The sequence below is a fragment of the Dendropsophus ebraccatus genome, chromosome 12 (assembly GCF_027789765.1).
Source record: "Dendropsophus ebraccatus isolate aDenEbr1 chromosome 12, aDenEbr1.pat, whole genome shotgun sequence".
In the NCBI taxonomy this organism is placed as follows: Eukaryota; Metazoa; Chordata; class Amphibia; order Anura; family Hylidae; genus Dendropsophus; species Dendropsophus ebraccatus.
Window position 1 is genome coordinate 67,148,483 of NC_091465.1, and position 18,922 is coordinate 67,167,404.

Genomic DNA, 18,922 nt, shown 5'->3' on the forward strand with positions numbered 1-18,922 from the left:
GCCATTTCTAATACTGTCTTCCTATGTGGCACAGAGGGCACAGGTTACAAGGCTTGGGTGCAACTTGGGGCTGTATTACACGGCACAATATTTCAGAGCTTCCTCGTTCCCTGCTCGCTGTCGGCCCTATTAGACGCACCAACAGCGAGCGGGGGTGAACAGCCATGGGGAGCTGTGGGAGGGGCTGCCCAGAGGATCTTTAGATCTGAAATATCTGAAATAAAGGTCTCTGTAATACGGCCCTAAGTCGCACCCAAGCCTCGTAACCTGTGCCCTCATTGTACATGTCTATAAGGAGTATTTGTAAAGAGGTTTTCTCACCACAATCATTCATGGAATTTTGAGTTTAATGAAAAGGTTTGATAGAAGGAGTCTAACTTCGCTACTCCCCAGTAGTGTTGAACAGAGAGGCCTAAGGCTGTATCCATGTTTTTAAGGACTCCTTAGGGCGGCAGCTCCGAGGAGTCAAATGCTACAACTTCAGACAATGTTGCTGAACCCCAAACAGTTTGGTGTCTCCGCTCAACACTACTTCCCAGAGATCAAGAAAATGAGGGTCTTATGTCTGTCACTTACAGAAAAGGGTTGGCCAGGTGACAATCTCCATTATACTCTAAGGTATTTATGACAAGAAGTGAGGGACTGCATTTCCATACAGTTAAATGAAAAATGTCCAAGCATGTACATTCATTGCATATGGCGGACAAGGGACCTTACCCTCAGGATGAGTTAGCATTAAAGCATCATGTAGACATCCACTGTTAATATGCCATAAATGTTTGTGAAAACCCTTTAAAAATAACACATACCATATTACTGTGGCTGGATAAACTACAGAACACGTATAAATGAAATCCTTGATATAAGTAGTAAAACAATATAATGTTATTCCAGAGAATATCAAGGCTATCAATATTGCATCAGGGATCAATAACATTTCTAAAGAATGTGTTTTGGCCTATAGGGGTTGTCCAGCATTAGAAAATCACAGCTTCTGGCTTTCCAAAATGGTGCCACAGCTGTCCATGAGTTGGGTTTAGCTTTGTAGTTTGGTGCCATTGAAGTCAGAATGAATCTAAGAAACCTCACAGACAACCATGTCTATTGAGAATTAGTTTCCTTGTATAGGAAATGATAGGAATTTCAAACACAGGTATAACTCAAAGCTACAGGGCCCCTACCCATCGTATAGCAGCGGTGCACTGATCACTGTTCTATTCACTGCTATGGAACTGATGGATGTCGCCAAGTTTGATTACCATGACTCCCACAGCAGTGAATTGAGTAGCACCATTTTATGTACAAGAGAAACAGATCACTGATCTCAGGGAGACCAGCCGAATGATAACACTGCCAGCTGCTAGTGAAACGCTCAATGCAGTGAAGTCCTAGGTGCATTGCTCCCTGGGAAACATGAATATGCAAAAGAAGAGCCCGTGGAGCCTCATTTAAGAGTTTCAAAACACAGGACTGGCCAGATATCCCTCCAGGAAGGACCCAGCCAAGGGGTGGCTCCTGTAGGGAAACCACCAAAACCACCATATTAAGTGGCCCTATAAGTCAATATAATGACAAGGGAAAACCAAGGACAGGTATCCATCAACAGACAGCTGTTTCGGGGTGTTTACCCTCACCCTCATTCTGAAAGAGCTGTCTGTGGATGGATACCTGGCCTTGTTTTTTTTTTCCCTTTTCCCATTGACTTATAGGGCCACTTAATATGGTGGTTTCCCTACAGGAGTCACCCCTTGGCTGGGTCCTTCCTGGAGGGATATCGGGCTAGTCCTGTGTTTTGAGACTCTTGAATGAGGCTACACGGGCTCTTCTTTTGCATTTTATAGTACAAGGGGCACCCGGGGACCATCATTCTCGGGTGATCACACATTTATTTATCACCTATTTTGTGGACTAGTCCATATTGTACACAGTGTTGGACTGGGGTATCTGGGGCCCACAATGAAGAATCCGGGAGAAAAGACATGTCAGTCAGTGTAAATGCAGGTTCTAAATCTGGGGGCCCACTGGAGGATCCTCCGGTCCTCTGGTGGGCCAGCCCGACACTGATAGTACCAAAGCAACAGCTTAGCTGACATTGGTTTGGTTTAGTTTCATTGGTTGGGTCCTTTGCCTGGTTTCAGTGCAGGTTTTGTACCTTTCCCAGAGTAGAGACCAGTTTGGTTAGTCAAGCTCATACCACATGAGAGGCAGAAGTGATATGTGTGCTGCCTGCATGGAGTGGGAGCAAGAGGGCATTGGTAAAGCCAAGGATCACAGAAGACCTGCAGAGAGTGGATGAGCAGATGGTGCAGCCATACATAGAGAGGTGCATACGAAGAACTGGGAGAGCCACAATGAGGAGTCTTGAGATGGTGTTCAATGACCAGAGAAAGTAAAGACCTGAGCTGAGTTGTCTCTATCTTGAGCGTGTGACCAGGAGGGTAAGAAAAACCGGATCAGCATTGTATACTATGAACTTTGTGCGTGTTGCAAAAAAAGCCCATGTGAGTGCCTTTCCGGCTGGGAGGCATCTTGAGAGTTATCAGATCAGTAGTTATTCCAGCTGAAGTGGCCCTCCTTCTGTCTTTTTGCTTGTGCACTAAGGGCGTCTATGACCACATCCACCTCCTGTGCCTTGGGGCAGCCCCATTATACGTGCACACTGGACTGGACTAAGTCTAGTATATTTTCATACATTAAGCATCTGGTCTGTACAGTATATAATTATTTAAACAGATTTATCGGGAGAGGCACATTGGATTACAAACATCCCCCCCCCCCCCCCGTATGTATCAGGCTGCCATATTTGCAGCTCAGTGAAATTTGCAAAAATTTGACTAGAAGACTGAGCTGGAGGAAGGGGTGAGCAGGACAGCTCTGTTTCATCCTCTGGCAAGCCCTGCTACCTCATTCTGTCACACAGGGTTTTTGTCACTTTCTTACTCACCGTAATCTAATTGAATCTGCTTAGCAACTACACCAGCCTCAGATATGCAGAACACGAGAGCACATTTACGCAAATGAACCCAGCAGACAGGCAAACCAGGCTCCATCTGAGTATTGTGGGCTATGGAATCAGGTAGATTCGAATATAAGAGATCGGGATAATACAGATTTATACCCTACCACAACCCTGTCATTAAATATCGTAAAATATTAAGTGCAATGAGGATATGAACGAAACACGCTGCAAATAAACCTCATTACAGCACACCAAGTAAATGCTTGTAGACCTGAGATTCTTAGGAGATGAAGGAAACGTTGCATTTTTTGTGTACCCTGATGTGTGAATAAACACACTACTTTCATTCTGGATGCTATGGGAAACCTTTTCTTTTGAAGAGAGCTGTGACTCCCCGCCCAGATGACTAGTTGCTGCTCCTCCCCCGGCCTCATACGGCGTAATAAGAAATGTTTTTCCCTTCGTAAAGCTACTGCTGCAGCTTCCGCTGGAATGCTCTACGGGCTGCACATAAGATCTCTACTGTGCTGCCGGGTAACATATGAGCACAGTCGTGCTGATTGCTTTCCTTTAGGTTCTTAGGCTATGTTCACACACAGTATTTTTGCTCAGTATATTGGTCAGTATTTTGCAACCAAAAACGGGAATGCATTGAAAACACAGAAAGGCTATGTTCACTCATTGTTGAAACTGAGTGAATGGCTGCAATTTAATGGCAAATAATTGGCGTTATTTTAAAACAGCTGTTATGAAATAACGACCATTAATTGTCATAAAATGGCGGTCATCCACTCAGTTTCAATCCACTCCTGGTTTTGGTTGCAAAATACTGACCAAAATACTGAGCAAAAATACTGTGTGTGAACCCTGAACGTTTTTTTTTGTGTACCCTGATGTGTGAATAAACACACTACTTTCATTCTGGATGCTGTGGGAAACTTTTTCTTTTTAAGTTCGTAGTGCTCATACCTAGGATTGTGAGCATACCTGCGTGCATCCTTTATCCTATTACTGGCCATTATCAGGAGAATCTCCAAGGTGCTGTTGGACTTCTTTTTGTTTTTCTGGTAGTCACAGCTCTCTGTCCGTCAGGCCCAGTAGTGCTCTGCCTGTCGGTCATCCCTGCACTGCGCACTAACGCCCTATTCCATGGGCCGGCATAGAGGAGCAAATGAGTGCTGTCAGCGCTTGTTTGCTCCTCATTCCCCACTCGCTATTCCACACAGCAGCAGCGAGCGGGTGAGTCCGAGGGGGGGGGGGGGAGGTGGCGCGGGGGGGCTTCTCGGGTGATCGGTAGATGGTCCGGGCAGCCCATAGCGTACAGCAGCGGTCTGTTGCCGCCGCTCCTATTGCATGGAGCGATGGCAGCAGATTGTTGCTGTATGAGTCATTTGTCTTTCAACATGTTTAGGCCCTATTCCACGGAGCGATTAGCGTACGTATTCGGCCGATATTGGCTGTTACGGACGATAATCGTCCCGTGGAATAAAAGGCAACGATCAGCCGACATAGTTCATGTCGGCTGATCAGTGCGTCGTTTGTCTTTTAAACATGTTGAAATACAAATGACTCCTACAGCAACGATCTGCTGCTGTCGCTCCGTGGAATAAGAGTGGCGGCAGCAGACCGCTGCTGTTTGCTATGGGTTGCCCAGACGATCTAGCGATTACCCGGGCAGCGCCCCTGCAGCTCCCGCGGCCCCTTCCGCACTCACTCATAGCGGCAGCAGCGAGCGGGGAGCACTGTCAGCGCTCGTTTGCTCCTCAGAGTCGGGCCATGGAATAGGGCCTTTTGATAGACAAACGACGCAACGATCAGCAGACATGAACGATGTCGGCTGATAGTTGCCTTCTATTCCATAGGACAATTATCAGCCGTAACGGCCGATATCGGCCGCATACGGCCAGTAATCGTTCTGTGGAATAGGACCTTAACAGGCAGAGAGCTGTGACTAGTCATAGGCGGCTCCCCATCCAGATGACTAGTTATTGCCCCTCTCCCGGCCTCATGCGGTGTAATAAAACAGCTTTTTCCCCTTTGTAAGGCTACTGCAGCAGCAGTGGCTGGTATGCTCCTTGAGCTGCACAGTAGATCTATACTCTGCTGCTTGGAACCATATCAGCACAATTGTGCTGATTGGTTCGCTTTAATTCTTGCACAGTACCTGGGACTTTGTAGAGGCCCATTTGTTGTAGAATATTGAGTCTTTTCTAAGGCACCAAGGAGTTAGCTCTGCTAGTGAGAAGATGAGCTAACATTTGGTGTAGCCTTCCCTTAGGAGGGAGTAGGCCTAGCAAGGCCTAAACTCAGATTTGCTCAAGGCTGGCTTCTCCTGTGGAGAATTCACTATATCCCGACATGCCACCCTAGTCACCACCTGAGTGTAGGAAGAAAGGAAAGACTAAGGGGGATATTTATCAAACTGTTGTCAAGTAGAATTGTCTTCGTTGCCACTAGTAACCAGTTTAATTTTTCAAAGAGTCTGTGAGGAATGAAAAGTGGAATCTGATTGGTTGCTAGGGGCAACTAAGACAATTCTACTTTGCACCATGTTCGATAAATCTCCCCCTTGGACTTTTGGCATAAGGTGTATAAGGATCCCATAATTATAAACAAGGATCCTTCAGGGCTTCAGACCGGGCCTAGTGCAGCATGACTTCCAGGTCAAAAATATATACAAATCTACAACCTGCAGTAAAAAGGCTAAATGGGTATCAAAAGTGCACATTTGCTGTAAGATCCTTATATATTCCCCATCATTCATTTTTACGTTTTCTTTTACTATTTGTAAAGAAACATAGTTTTTTTTTTCTTGTTAGAAGCAAATATTTGCGACTCTTCTTCTCCCATCCTTTGATGTCAGGAATATTTGTAGTTTTACCAATTACACAGGAGACAAGGTGTATTATTAATAAGCTGTAGCACTTCTGTCTGTGATCACATATGGAGCCTTTGAACTCAACTGAACACTTAGTAAAACAAATTATTGTTCCTATGGATGCGGAACATAATAGGTGAATCAGGTCTCAGTTTATTCTGCATATTTGCTTACATTGTGTTCTAAAGTCTGTAGTGGGACTACCAACTGTATGTTTGCTGTTTGTAACAGACAGCGAGAGTGGACCTGCTGTGTTACTCAACCGGTCTGGCTTCGGGCCACACCAGGGAGCGGAGTCTAAGTGCCCTCTAGTTCCTAACCCTTTATACCACTCCAGGATGTAGAACCTGGACTTCTGTGGCTAGAGGGCACAAGTGTGGTCCCAGTGTGAGCAGCAGCTGGTCCTGTGCAAAGCATCAAAGAACAGACCAAGTAATGGTAGTCAGCAGGCCTAGTCGACAACAGGAGAGTTTGTGCAGCACCAGGGATAAGACAGAAATCATAGTCAGAATGCAAAGGGTCAGGGCCGGTGGCTTCAGTGGCAGGTAAGATAATCCAAGTGGGCAACAGGAGAGGCAAATGGTACAGATGAGTCAGGCAGGAGGCGTAATATGAAAAAGAGTCACGGGTCAGGATATATGGAAAATCAAAATAGCACAAAATCACAAAATAGCAGCAAGGCACCTTGGTTTGGAATGCAGAATTGCAATGCTCAGGCAAGGTGGAGCAGGTGGAGCTAGTTTAAATAGGTGCAGGTGGCTCTGGATTGGCAGACAGCAGTAGCAAGTGGAGACAAGCTGCCTCTATAAATTCATAGCAGTTGGCTGCATGCACCTCCTAGTGGCCAGAGGTGTCATCACAGCAGAAGGAGGAAGAAAACACTGGAAGACAGGAGAAGCTCCAACACAAGCATGAAGCACAGCAGAGGACTTGACAGGATGGTGGTGGCAAGCAGGTGCATCATCTGGCAGCGTTCAATGCTCCTGAGACTACAGGGGCACTTTACACTAAATGATTTAAGAATGGTTGACCATTCTATCATAATAATCCCACAGCTGGCGGAATTTCGTTTTGGCCAAGAAGGGAGTGTCATTGAGTAAGCTCGCCATGTTCATATACATATTCAGTGTGTTTAGCATAAATGTCTCCAGATCTTTACAGATGCAAGTGCAAGTTGTTGGCAAGGGTACCTTCTTCAGTAGTAGTTTCCATTGAGGTAATGCTGATGAAAACAGGTTGACATGCCTGCATCTTACCACATTCTAGACATGATCAATATGTCTGACGTTAAATGTATCTCGCAATCATCTACACAAGCTTCTCTCAATGATGAAATGTAAGGACAAGAATTAATTTATTCATTGAATATTTGATGTTTTGGGATTTAGATGTTGTGTGAGTCTGATCCTTACTGCCACTTTACATTTACCTTTGCATAGTTGAACTTCATCCTTTGAGGGCATATTCACACATTGAGGTTTTTAGATGCAGTTTTTAAATCCAAAACTAAGACTGGTTTTAGATAGAGAAGTCTTAAGGCCATAATATAACAAGCGATTATCAGCTGTATTTGGCCAATTATTGGCCGTTACAGCCGATAATCGCTTGGTGTAATAGTAAGTGTTAAACGGCAACCATTAGCCAACATGCACAATGTCGGCTGATCCTTGTCTTTGAACAAATTGAAAAAAATTACAACGATAACGACGGTCTGCTTGCTGATGCTCCTATAGGCTCCCCACAGCTACCCCACACTTACTCACTTGCTGTCGGCGCTGTATTAGCGCTGGCAGCGAATGGGGAATGGGAAGCAAGCGAGCGCTGATCTGACAGGTCAGCCGTGTAATAGGGGCTTTAGTCTTCTTCCTTTTATTACCGATTCTCGGCTTTGGCCACTTTACTACACAAACAGCACTACTCTTGTCCTCAGTTTGGATTTAGGTGTGGTCTATTGAAGTGAATGGAGCTGAACTGTAATACCATACACAACATGAAGACATGAGTGGTGCTGTTTGAGCAAGAAAGTGGCTGTGCTTTTTCTAATGCTGGATATCCCCTTTAAGAATACTCCCAATAAACAGCCAACTGTATTGGGGAAGTTGCCGTCAGATACATTTCCACCCTAGTGGCAACTAATAAAGAAATGACTACTAAGAAATAAAAAAGAACAACTTGTTAATATAATAAGCATTTTATTCCAAGCATTTTTAGGAACAGCCATATTTTAAGCAGCCATATTATGCACCTTCTGTGTTGTAAACACAACCGTCATGTACCATATAAGTTATTGAATTCTGACATGGGGTTCCACCAAGTCTGTAAAGATTAACATGCTACAAAATACAAAAACAAGCTAAACTTTCTGTAGCAACTACAACGTGAATCCAATGGATCCAACTCCAACACTGCCCGACAGATTTATGGGGTCGGTTTGATCCCATTGTGGTATCTATCATTTCAATTGAAAAAAACTGCACTGCATTGTGGGCTATTCCTCTTGTCAAATCTGATGAAACAAAGCAGGGGTACAACTATGGGGGAGCAACAAGAACCTACACCCCAGGTGCTAAGTGCCAGAGGGGTACAAACAAGTCATTATGTCTTAGTCAGGGTATTACATATAAGACTAGGGTAAAAAATAGACAAAGACAGAAGTGAGAACGCAACCTAAGCTTATACGTCTAAAAAAATGGCGAATGTTGGATTTATGGAGTTTACATATGTGGATTGTGAAGCAATGTGAAAGCTTCATGTGTGACTGGAGGGGCATCTTAGCACTGGGTGAGAACCTTGCAGTAGCAACTTCTATTTGCAGGAACGTCCCAGCAACAATTATTTTTTATGTTCTTCTGTCCGGTATGGACATCCAGTTCTTGCTCATTGTCCATAGGTGCGGTAAGACATAGCATTCAATTTGATAAAGCAATATGTAACTGGGAATTCATATCGCTGTTGCAAAGCCAACCCGATTACTGTCTCTGTCGAAGACTGTGTAATACCGACCAATGAAGACATCCCCCAAGATCCAAAAAGGTCCAGCAGGTGGTCGTATGTCCAATCCCATGAAGCCACTAAGGCATATAGTCTTTCCCATCTTTGATATCTGTATGAGAAAGATATAAAACTAAGAAAGCAACATAGCTACTATTTAGCTGGTATAGAGTGTGGTTCCTGTTCTTAGTTATCCTTATCCATCCTCCCTATTGTCCATATTAATAAGAATGGGTTATGTGGTTCTTCTCACCTACTGGATGGAAATGAGTTTAACACCCAAACATAGAGGTTCAAAGTTATGGGATAGAAAGATGGCGTCTGTTTGGTTTTTATAGTGGGGTCACCCAGTTGTCCCCTGGACATACCACAGCAAGAATCATGTACTTATCTTACCATATTCTTACCATATCTTACTATATTCTTACTATATTCTTAATAATTCCATCCTAAGGCTATGTTCACACTGCGTATGAGTCCGGCCGTAGTTCGTACGCCGCCGTACATGTGCGGCTGAAACTACGGGCGTGGGAAAAATCGACATGCGGCCGGATGTGTACGAACCGCGAACATACGCCCGTAGTACAGTTATGCTTCCCTAGCTTGTTTTGAAGCGATCTGAGGCAGGTCATTTACTTGGAAATCTTCGCCCAGCCCCGTAAATACACAGAACCTTTTGGATCAAAAAATCAAGTTCAATTTGGCTGAAATAAGTACTTCGTACGGGACCGCATGGAAATCCACGGCCGTGCATTGTGCGGGCCTATATCGTATACTTCCAAGCGAACGCATCAACCTCAAAACTATGTGCGTATATTCGCGGTTCGCACTATGGACGGAAACATACGCAGTGTGAACATAGCCTAAATCTTGAAGGTGAGATACTAGACTTTCCCAGAATGTAGAGACAAGGGAGCACGCAGAAGACAACAGCCCGATAACATTAAGGATTATGGGTCTAGCACCTGGTGTCTGTCTTCTTTACCCCATTGTTCACGTAAGACATGAAAACCCAGCAAAGATTTGGAAGACATCATGAAAACACATACAGTATACTTGTTTTTGAGGCTCTTACCTTCAGCACATAGTCATCTCCAGTAAGATTGTACTGCACGCCTCCCAGGATAAAGGAGATTGTGGGCAGAGATGATATCTTGTCACAGTCTATCATATACTATAAAACACAGAGAGAAACATCATAAAACATGCGGTATGTGTGTGTGTTCTTTAGTTTAGGCTGAAATGGACAGGACTGTAGTAAAATATAAAAGTGGAACCATACCAAAAAATACAAAAAATGTAATAACGTAATAATAATGTAATAAAAGTTGCCAGCTGCTTGCTCATAATAATACAGCCACATGCCCTATAACAGTGCAATAACATACCCCATAACAGTGCCAGCCACATGCCCTATAACACTGAAGCCACATGCTCGATAACAGTGCCAGCCACATGCCCCATAACAGTGCCAGCCACATGCCCCATAACAGTGCCAGCCACATGCCCTATAACAGTGCAGCCACATGCTCGATAACAGGGCCAGCCACATGCCCTATAACAGTGCAGCCACATGCTCGATAACAGGGCCAGCCACATGCCCTATAACAGTGCCAGCCACATACCCTATAACAGTGCCAGCCACATGCCCTATAACAGTGCCAGCCACATGCCCTATAACAGTGCAGCTACATGCTACCTAACAGTGCCAGCCACATGCCCTATAACAGTGCAGCCACATGCCCTATAACAGTTCAATAACATACCCCATAACAGTGCCAGCCACATGCCCTATATCAGTGCAGCCACATGCTCGATAACAGTGCCAGCCACATGCCCCATAACAGTGCCAGCCACATACTCGATAACAGGGCCAGGCACATGCCCTATAACAGTGCCAGCCACATGCCCTATAACAGTGCAGCTACATGCTACATAACAGTGCCAGCCACATGCCCTATAACAGTACAGCCACATGCCCTATAACACTGCCAGCCACATGCCCCATAACAGTCCCAGTCAAATGCCCTATAACAGTGTCAGCCACATACCCTATAATAGTGAAGCCACATGCCCTATAACAGCACAGCCACCTGCTCCATAACAGTGCAACCACATGCTCCAAAACGGTGCAGCCACATGGCCCATAACAGTGCCAACCACATGCCATATAACAGTGCCAGCTACATGCCCCATAACAATGCCAACCACATGCCCTATTGCAGTGTACCCGCATGCCCCATAACAGTGTCAGCCACATGCCCTATAACAGTGCAGCCTCATGCTCGATAACAGGGCCAGCCACATGCCCTATAACAATGCCAGCCACATGCCCTATAACAGTGCAGCTACATGCTACATAACAGTGCCAGCCACATGCCCTATAACAGTGCAGCTACATGCTACCTAACAGTGCCAGCCACATGCCCTAAACAGTGTAGCCACATGCCCTATAAGCTATAACAGTGCCAGCCACATGCCCTATAACAGTGCAGCCACATGCTCGATAACAGGGCCAGCCACATGCCCTATAACAGTGCCAGCCACATGCCCTATAACAGTGCAGCTACATGCTACATAACAGTGCCAGCCACATGTCCTATAACAGTGCCAGCCACATGCCCTATAACAGTGCAGCTACATGCTACATAACAGTGCCAGCCACATGCCCTATAACAGTGCAGCCACATGCCCTATAACAGTGCCAGCCACATGCCCTATAACAGTGCAGCCACATGCTCAATAACAGGGCTAGCCACATGCTCGATAACAGGGCCAGCCACATGCCCTATAACAGTTCAATAACATACCCCATAACAGTGCCAGCCACATGCCCTATAACAGTGCAGCCACATGCTCAATAACAGGGCTAGCCACATGCTCGATAACAGGGCCAGCCACATGCCCTATAACAGTTCAATAACATACCCCATAACAGTGCCAGCCACATGCCCTATAACAGTGCTAGCCACATGCCCCATAACAGTGCATCATGAATGTAAAGTGCACTAGTCTCATGACAAATATGCTGTAAGAAGACTATATCCACTTTATCAATGCAGCTCCAAATACCCCTAGACTGAAGAGAGTGCATGAAAACATCTCATGAAATAACCAGCACAAAGTGGGAAGTCCCTGTTGATTTACCTGGCATTAACATTAGGTTATGTGCCTGAATTTGATTGCTCTCGAAGTCTTTTATTTCAATGCTAATGGGGTTGACATTATTTCTATGCTGCATTTTAGGATGACTAAATGGTCAGTATCACCGCCATGAGGCCTGTGTGCTGAATGATAATCTCTTACCTCCCCATTGAACAGCGGGAGAGCTCCTATGGCCGTGTGAAGGGCTGTGATTTCGGCGGCCGGACCAGTGATCAAAGACGTCCCGGTATCCACGATGGCCTGGCAGCCGCCTTTGCAGAGAACCAACTGGCTTCCAACTCTGACTCTAAAGAGAGAATTTAGTCAAAAATAAATGTGAACCCCAGATTGTTGATTTTACATGGACATGCTCCATCAATGGATAATTCGACTTTTCCAGCATATGTTTGTTTATTATTGCTTCCTAGAGATTATATTACTAGTGTAGTATCATGATTTAAAGTGAATTACATAACGTATAAATAAGATAGAAATGATGGGCCTTTACTGTAGCTTTATTGTAGCTATTACGTCAATTTTCAATATACAGTGGTACCTCAGTTTAAGAGTAACTTGGATTAAGAGCGCTTTGCAAGAAGAGCTCAGAGTTTTTCAAAATTGTAACTTGGTTAAAGAGCATTGCTTTGGTTTAAGAGCTCCCTCTACTGGTTGGAGGGGAGTAGGGGAGGGGCATGGTCTGCATAGCGGGGTCAACAGGACTGTACTCTGACCCAGGAAGTCTCCCTAACCTTCCAAAACATAGCAGATCCACCTCAGGCTGGGGCTTGCATCAGGGGACAGGACTGTGGAGGTAATCTCTTCATAGCTGTAACCCCTCTCTCCCAGGACAGAAAGTACTGCATTTATGTGCCCACATCTGCCCTGCTCATTCCTTCATGCTCCTTGCAGTCTCTGTCAGCCCTTGTGTTTCCCATCCTCTCTATTCCTGCTATAATGTGCCTGCACTCACACTCAGCTATACACACTGCTGCTATAATGTGCCTGCACTTACACTCAGCTATACACACTGTTGCTATAATGTGCCTGCACTCACATTCAGTGGAACTAATTGTCTGCATTTCAATGATTTCTTATGGGAAAATTTGCTTTGGTTAAAGAGTGGATTTGGATTACAAGCACAGTCCTGGAACGAATTATGCTCATAATTCAAGGCACCTCTGTATTACTTTATTGTAGCTTTGTTTTTTTCACATAACAGAATACCTGCCTGCACTTACCATTGGGGGGAACTTACTACAAACACTAACGTAATAAGGGGGTTGTCCGGGAATGGAAAAACATAGCTGCTTTCTTTAAAGGGGTTATCTGGCCTCATAAATCCTCAGGAGAGGCCATCAACACTGTTTATTTCTTATGCATAAATGAAGTTGTACTGTAGTACCCCAGACCCCAACTGTGCAGAGAAACTGCAGCTCAGCTACAAACAACTCAGTGGAGCCTATTGCAGGTCTGTGCGAGTGGCCAGAAGCACAGTTCACTGCGGATGTGGAGGGATGAACAGCAAGGCTTCTGCCAGACACAAATTCTGCATGACGTTTTTTGGGGGTTAATAAAACACCATAAGGCTATGTTCAGACTACGTAAAACTACAGCCATAGTTCTCGCCGCAGAACTATGGCCGTAGTTTTGAGGAGATGAACATAGCCTTATGTTCAATGGGATCCCGGCCGGAGCGTACACACATTGTATGCGCTCCGGCCGGGCTCCCATGGCGCGCCGGAAAAAACTGACATGTCAGTTTTCTGCGGCCGGAATTCAGTGAATTCCGGCCGCAGAAAGACCTGTCAGTGCACACAGTAAAGCAAGCGGCTCCGGCCGCTTGCTTCACTGTGGGCTATGGGAAGCTCTGATGTGGCTGCGATGATTCGGACACAGACTGGCCGTTCCGTGACCCGGCCGGGGTCACGGAACGGCCGATCTGTTACGTAGTCTGAACATAGCCTAAAAAAAGACAAAAACTGCCAGCAGCTTTTTCTTTCTTTTTAGCCTTTTTTTCAGTTGTTTTTAGTGTATATTAGTATAGGTGTATTTATTTCTGCCATTTTATAACCATTGGTGGAGAATTTATTAAAATTGTTCTAATAGGAAGTGGTCTATATTATGTCTTTAGAGCTTTGTTTCCTTATCAAATGGCGCACGCACCGTCATAAGTCATGTAAATCTTTCATTATGTCATTCCAGGATTACTCAACTCAAATTAATGGCAGGAGGAGTCCTCAGCTGACACCTACTCCAAACCTCAGTGTGCCGGTATGACCCTCCTGACACTAAACCTTCTCCTCAGTAGTGATGTGCAGTTTCAGAACTTTCCATACATAAGGAATAAGACATTATAAACCGCATACTATATAAACCATGGGAACCATTTACAATAGTAAGAACTTACTCATCAGTCTTGATCTGCCAGTAGGCCATGCGGGTTACATTAAAGTAATGGAAGTCCCCTGTGTAGTACTTGGGATCTGTTCCTCCAAAGAGAACTTCACCTCCAACAGGAGCAGCAGGATCTCTTCAGCAAATAAATAAAACATAACATATCAGTAACTTTCCGGAAACTGGAAGTAAGTTTTGCAGTCAATTATACCTTAAAGGGCATTTCCACTGTATACAATTCCTATTTATGGAGTCCTGGGAAACGCAGCAAGAGAGGTTTGACTACAGAGGTAATCTCCCACCAGCCATGACTACTTCGCTGCCAAGGACCGCCTACATGCCTACATGGCGGTAATTATGACGGTAAGCACTTGCACCTGTAGGTTGCTGTTGCACTTTTTGTTTTGTTTTTTTGTCGGTAATTAGCATAGCGTGTAGGAAATTTTCAAACTTAATTTTTGGGGACTATGAGGAGAGCTGATAGGGATGACTTATATGTAACGGTGCTAGGGACTTTATAACAGTGGATGTAAAGCTGCATGACCATTTTGGCCATTATTGGTTCCCGTTATAAATAAACTGATCACAAAGGTGAGCATTTATCAAGAGTGACATACAGTGTTAGATAAGCCCCCCTTAAGGCTGGATTTACTAAAATACGTGTGATTAGTACAGCCGGACAGCCCTGTGCCCAGTGCAAGCAGTGGGCAGAAATCTACGCCTGCGTCGGAGATGGTGTACAATTTTGCCTCCTCCCCACCTTGCTGCACCCCCCTCTGCCCTGAGGTGTACGGCTGGTGTATGCCACAGAGCAGGTAAGAATCTGAGAGGTCCTCCAGAGTAAGAGACGCTCTTTGTAACAGCTCTCCAGCCTGGTCAATGGAGTAGATCTTCAAATTAGGAAGTAAAGCAGCAGCCATCAGAATATGGACAATGATTGTATATAACCCCTGTAATTCAGCGCTGTAGGCTTTCACTTACCAGGAGCAAAGATTTGCTGCCCTAGCCCTGTACATGCTCTTCAAGCCCCCTTCTAGCTATACTTCTGCTTCATCATATCCCATCTTTGTAATCATATCTTACAAGTTATACTGACATTGCGATATACAGTACCTATATTCATAATAGCCGGAACCTGGGCATGCCAAGAGAAAATAAATGCCACTGACAGATGTCTGCCAGGGAAGCCATCACTCGGGCACAGAGCTTAGACTGTGAATGCAGATTGAGAACCTCTAACGCTTACTGCACTTTATATCTTAAGCCATTAAATTAGCCAAGGTTTCTTACTTATTAAGTGTCGGTGTGTATAGCCATACTTGCTAACTACGGCTGTCAGTATGATAAATTCATTGGTACCATTCCTTCAGATGGTACAGGGCTAATAATGAAATCTCGCTAAATAGATCCATCCTTATTTAACATGCAGTATATGGATTTTTCTATTGCATCGTGTCTCTCTCCCTAACACCCTGAACAGGTGCCAAGCTGATTAGTAGCAGCCAACGCGTTATTATATTCTTCATGGCCCAGACTCAGAGAACAGCAGGTACATTGACTACGACCAAGAACTGGCACCCGCAACTTCCTCTCCAAGTAGAAATAAAGAAAGAGTCTATTAGATGAGCGAGGAAATTTTCATGTCTTACGGTAGAAGACTAAATTCCCTTTCTGTACTGATTGACAGCAAATAACTCCTAGTGCGTAGGTGTTATTCTCCCTAGGAGCTGGAATACGCACCCATAGGCACTCTATGGGCTACAGTATGGGGCCGCTGTGAGGCACTGTGTTCTCCCCTAAAGACAATGCTTCAAGGCAAAAAAATCTCTTGGGTTGAGGAACTCTGTAGTATATAATGCAGTGCTGCAAGTAACAAAACATTCCGTGCGGGAAAAAAAAGGCCCCAAAAAGTCTTTGCTCCCCTTTATGAAACACTGAGGTTACACAATGGTTGTGACCATGAGTTATAGAGGAGCCCTAGCCTTAGGAAAGGAATAGGGAAACTCACAGTAAATGGACCAGACTTCCACTGTAAGGGTATGTTCACACTGAGCAAGTCAGGTGGATTTCTGCGGCGGAATCCCGCCTGTCTCAGTGTGTCATTGCCCGTCTATGGAAGAGCGTGCGCTCCTCCGCTCAAAGAAGTGGCATGTCACTTTTTTGGCCCCGTTAAACTGAGCAAGAACATCGGAATCCCGACGTGCTCATTGTGCTGCTTTGAGTGATTGAGAGGGCGCGCGCTCCTCCGCTGCCGCCGCTCTCCGCTCAGAGAAATGACGTCACTTCTTTGAGCGGAGAGTGGCGTCAAAGCAGCACACTGAGCACGGCGGGATGGAATTCCGACGTTCTTGCTCAGTGTGAACAGGGCCTTTGAGCGGAGAGCCATGGCAGCGGAGGAGCGTGCGCTCTCCCATAGACGGGCAATGACACCGCAAAAAGTTCCGCTGTGAAATTTTGCCTGATTTGCTCAGTGTGAACATATCCTAACTACGTGGTGCCCTGTGTAATTTAACCTTTTACAGCAGGGATGGAGAAAACTACAATACCCATCATGCCTGGACAGCCAAAGCTTCCCCATTCCTGGTTACAGTCAAATTATGACTGTGCTACGTAAACAATCTGGTTAGTTCTCTTTCCCCATCAGCATCCTGGTGACACAATTGCTGGGTGCCAATGGGTTTCCATGGCAACCGTAGGGCCTTTTGATAGTCCCCAGGCCTACCATCTGCGTGCCTCTATACAGCTGTGCTAGAAGTGATTAAATGTCATATATAATCAATATTGTGTTAATACAAATTTCACATTTTCCCGCAAAAAAGAACCCCACCCAGCTCCATCAAGAGAAAAATAGGAAAAATCTTGATATGTGGGCACAATTTTTTTAAACCCAAAAAATAGATTCTATTGGGCCAAATCAGCAAAAATAAAAAAAAGACATTTTTCCCCTTCTCCCAAAAAAAGGTGTTTTCCGATTATCCTGTCCACAGGATAGGGGACAAGTAAGAGATCTCGGAGTGTCCCACCTCTGTACCCCCTGGCGATCTCCAGATTGCTGTATGCATGGCTGTATTCAAAACAAAGGAGCCAGGGGCCAATATGGAGATCACCGGGGGGTACTGAGGTCGCACCCATGCAATCTCCTACTCTGGATAGGGGACAAGCAAGTTTTAATTAGAGAACCCCTTTAATAAAGTAAGTTAAATTAAATTGCAGAATTGTGTAATTAACAATGAAAACTTGTTCTGCAAAAATGTGCTCTTATATGTCAATGGAAAAATTAGCTGTGGCTTTTGGAAGGTGACAATAAAAAAAACGCTTGGTCATTAAGGCCTAAAATAAGGTAAGCTTACAGCGGGCTCTTTTAGGGGTCAATCATGTTTTTGACAGGAACAATAGCATGCAGTGCTAATCCTCCTGTACAACCCAATGGGGGAGATTTATCAAACATGGTGCAAAGTGAAACTGGCCCAGTTGCCCCTAGCAACCAATCAGACTCCACCTTACATTCCTCACAGACTCTCTGGAAAATGAAAGTTGGAATCTGACAAATGTGTTTGGGGATGGAGAATCTGAGCGTAACGTCAAATAGAAATGTGAACAGCGATTTATCATGGTATAGGAGCCATCACATGTAAAAATATATCTCACCTATTCAAGTAAAATGAGAAGATATTCTTATCCACCAGTTTCTGGCGCATCATGTTATCGAATAGTGGAAGGACGCCATCCACAGAGATGTTTGGGTACCCCATTCCAAGGATGCCATCAAACTGAGCAGCGACAAAGACAAACCCGGGCTGCTGTATGGCTTCAGCAAACGTCTGGTTCAGAACCTGTACGTCAGCAATCTGCAGAAAGGACCGACACACAGTGACATGAACATATGAACGGTATATGAGTGTAGCTCTTACCTCGGGCAGAATGAAATGTAACGTGCAGAGCATTAATAGTTAACAACTGAATAGACACTTGGGCACAGATAAAAGGGGCGATGACTCTGGGCCTCAACCTTGTGGGCCTTGTAGCCTTATATGTACCCTGTGGGGGAGATTTATTATCTTTACACTGTATGGCACTATTAAGAGAAGGCCGGACGTAACAGAGTTTAAGGGAGGCCAGCATGACAGGGGAACTGGCACGGAGGGGGTTAATGGGAGAACTGCTCTAAGCGGGAGTTGCTAAGGGGAGGGGTAGGGGAGTTAAGGGAGGGTGTATATATATATATATATATATATATATATATATATATATATATATAAACATGCTCTTCCTGGTAGCCGTTTAGCACATGCGGAGCAGCAGTGAAGAGTCCCGCCATCATTCTCTTAGTTTGAAGGTTTTTCGGGAAAGGAAAGTAGGGTTGTAGTAGGTTCGTCTCGAGGAGGAGTGATGGCACGTCGTTTTTGTCATAGCAGCTGTTGGCGGGTTAGGAGGTCCTTGGGGTTGGCAAAATTTAATTCAAAGGGGGGTACACAAGGTGAGGTGCACCCCCATACCCCCTCATTTTGATTAAGGATCATCGGGGGACTTGGAGGATTCTGGGCTCCTGACTGGGT

The 18,922-nt window shown here is 45.0% G+C and overlaps 1 protein-coding gene across 3 annotated transcripts in view; it reads right to left on the bottom strand.

Moving 5' to 3' along the window:
• Positions 1-8,009: 8,009 nt before the first annotated feature.
• LOC138770136 (cathepsin D-like) overlaps positions 8,010-18,922 on the bottom strand; it is a 55,245-nt gene continuing 44,332 nt past the window's right edge. For all 3 annotated transcript variants that reach the window (XM_069949073.1, XM_069949074.1, XM_069949072.1), the window contains exons 5-9: positions 18,015-18,214; positions 14,380-14,502; positions 12,135-12,279; positions 9,904-10,002; positions 8,010-8,940 (exon numbers count right to left, since the gene is read on the bottom strand). In XM_069949073.1, coding sequence (XP_069805174.1) covers positions 8,779-8,940; positions 9,904-10,002; positions 12,135-12,279; positions 14,380-14,502; positions 18,015-18,214 — 729 coding nt within the window. In that variant the 3' untranslated portion in view covers positions 8,010-8,778. The remainder of the gene's footprint in view (positions 8,941-9,903; positions 10,003-12,134; positions 12,280-14,379; positions 14,503-18,014; positions 18,215-18,922) is intronic.